Source organism: Martes martes (assembly GCF_963455335.1).
Source record: "Martes martes genome assembly, chromosome: 7".
Lineage (NCBI taxonomy): Eukaryota > Metazoa > Chordata > Mammalia > Carnivora > Mustelidae > Martes > Martes martes.
Window position 1 is genome coordinate 66,537,933 of NC_137894.1, and position 1,738 is coordinate 66,539,670.

Consider the following 1,738-nt stretch of genomic DNA (forward strand, 5'->3'; position numbering starts at 1 on the left):
ATATTTAGTGCATACGGGTAGTTTCAGGTGCCCCCAAAGGCAATTCCGTAATGAGTACAATAGAAGTAGCATCTCCAATGCCAATTTGATCTTGATCCATATCTGATGTTTTCACATGTCTTTTGTGAGCTAAGTCAAGAGAGTTTGAAAACTGCCAGATTTTAGAAAACAGTTACCTGCTCAATACCATATGTGAATAACACTAAACTGAGTCCAATTTTGTGTCTAGGTCAAGAGGTGACTCCAGCAGCACTTCTGAAGAGCCATAATGCTGTGACAGTGAATAATGAGTAGTCCCTATTGTGGCAACTCTTCAGCTAAGATGAGCGTCAACGAAGTATCAGCTTTTTCATTGACTCTGGAGCAAAAAACTGGCTTTGCTTTTGTCGGGATTTTGTGTATCTTCTTGGGACTTCTTATTATCAGATGCTTCAAAATCCTCTTAGACCCGTACAGTAGCATGCCTTCCTCTACATGGGAAGATGAAGTTGAAGAGTTTGATAAAGGGACATTTGAATATGCACTTGCGTGAGAGTTCCACCATTAAGGCTTTTAGGGCTATGCCACTATGACACATGGAAGATACAATTGTAATTTCCTTGAGCATGCTGGAAGAATCTCATTTCATTCAGTAAATTCAATAAACACATGTGGTTGGACAAGTCATCTAACCTGTATGGACTTCAAGGAGGAGGCTAATCAAAGCATTTTTAATGTCCCTTTCAATTCTAGTGCCCCATGAACCCAGTGAATGTATCTGGAAGCCAGAGACCTGAGATGAATGAAGATTTGAGATGTCATTAGATGTTTTTCAGTTTAGGAGTCTAATTTCTTGTGATTTGAATTCTAATATTGACTTAGTCAAGAACTAGCCTTATGACTAAGAGGCACTTTTCCAGATCTGCAGAACAAGGATAAAGAAACCTATCCTGCATATTTTACAGGGATGTTGAGAGGACCAAGTGATGTGTAATGAATGTGAAAGCAACTTGAAAATCATAAAATATTGTTGGAACATACCTTGCAATCATTATTTATTACCCTTATTGGCAATAGAAATAGAGATTCTCAAACCTCAAGAAACAACGGTTTAGTGTAAGTTATTCCTCTTCCATCTTCATTCTCTTCATTTGATGTATGAAAGGATAGAATTATATTATTCTAAAATTCTTTCCAACTATGAAACTCTGACTCTTTCTGATTAACAAATGGAAGAATAGGGCGCAGTGGGTTAAGCTTCTGCCTTCGGCTCAGGTCATGATCCTGGGATCGAGTCCCGCATGGGGCTCTCTGCTCGGCGGGGATCCTGCTTCCTCCTCTCTCTCTCTGCCTACTTGTGATTTCTCTCTGTCAAATAAACAAATAAATTCTTAAAAAAAAAAAAAAAAGGAAGAATATAGTAGGAGATAAATAAATACAAAAATATTTGTGTCACCAGAACACAAAACTGCCAAACACACTAAAAAAAATTTTTAAAAGGCTAATATTTACTAAGAGCACTAAATTGAGTGCTTTCCATTTGTTATGTGATTTGATACCCTTTGAATCCTTTGAGTTCAATACTACTATTTCCATTTTATTATATTAATGTCACAAATGAGGAACTAAAGCTGAGAGAGATTAAATAACTTTCCAAGGTCATCAAGCAAGAGAGTGGTTGCATTAGGAATTGAACATGGGCGGGCAACTGGGTGGCTCAGCGGATTAAGGAATTGAACATGGGCAGTCCAATGTCAGA

General features: G+C 37.7%; 1 protein-coding gene across 1 annotated transcript; it reads left to right on the top strand.

Moving 5' to 3' along the window:
* Positions 1–286: 286 nt before the first annotated feature.
* On the top strand, positions 287–532 carry CTXN2 (cortexin 2; the record flags this gene model as incomplete). Its single annotated transcript, XM_080808850.1, has 1 exon — positions 287–532. The coding sequence occupies one exon, from the start codon at positions 287–289 to the stop codon at positions 530–532; it is 246 nt and encodes an 81-aa protein (XP_080664976.1).
* Positions 533–1,738: the final 1,206 nt, after the last annotated feature.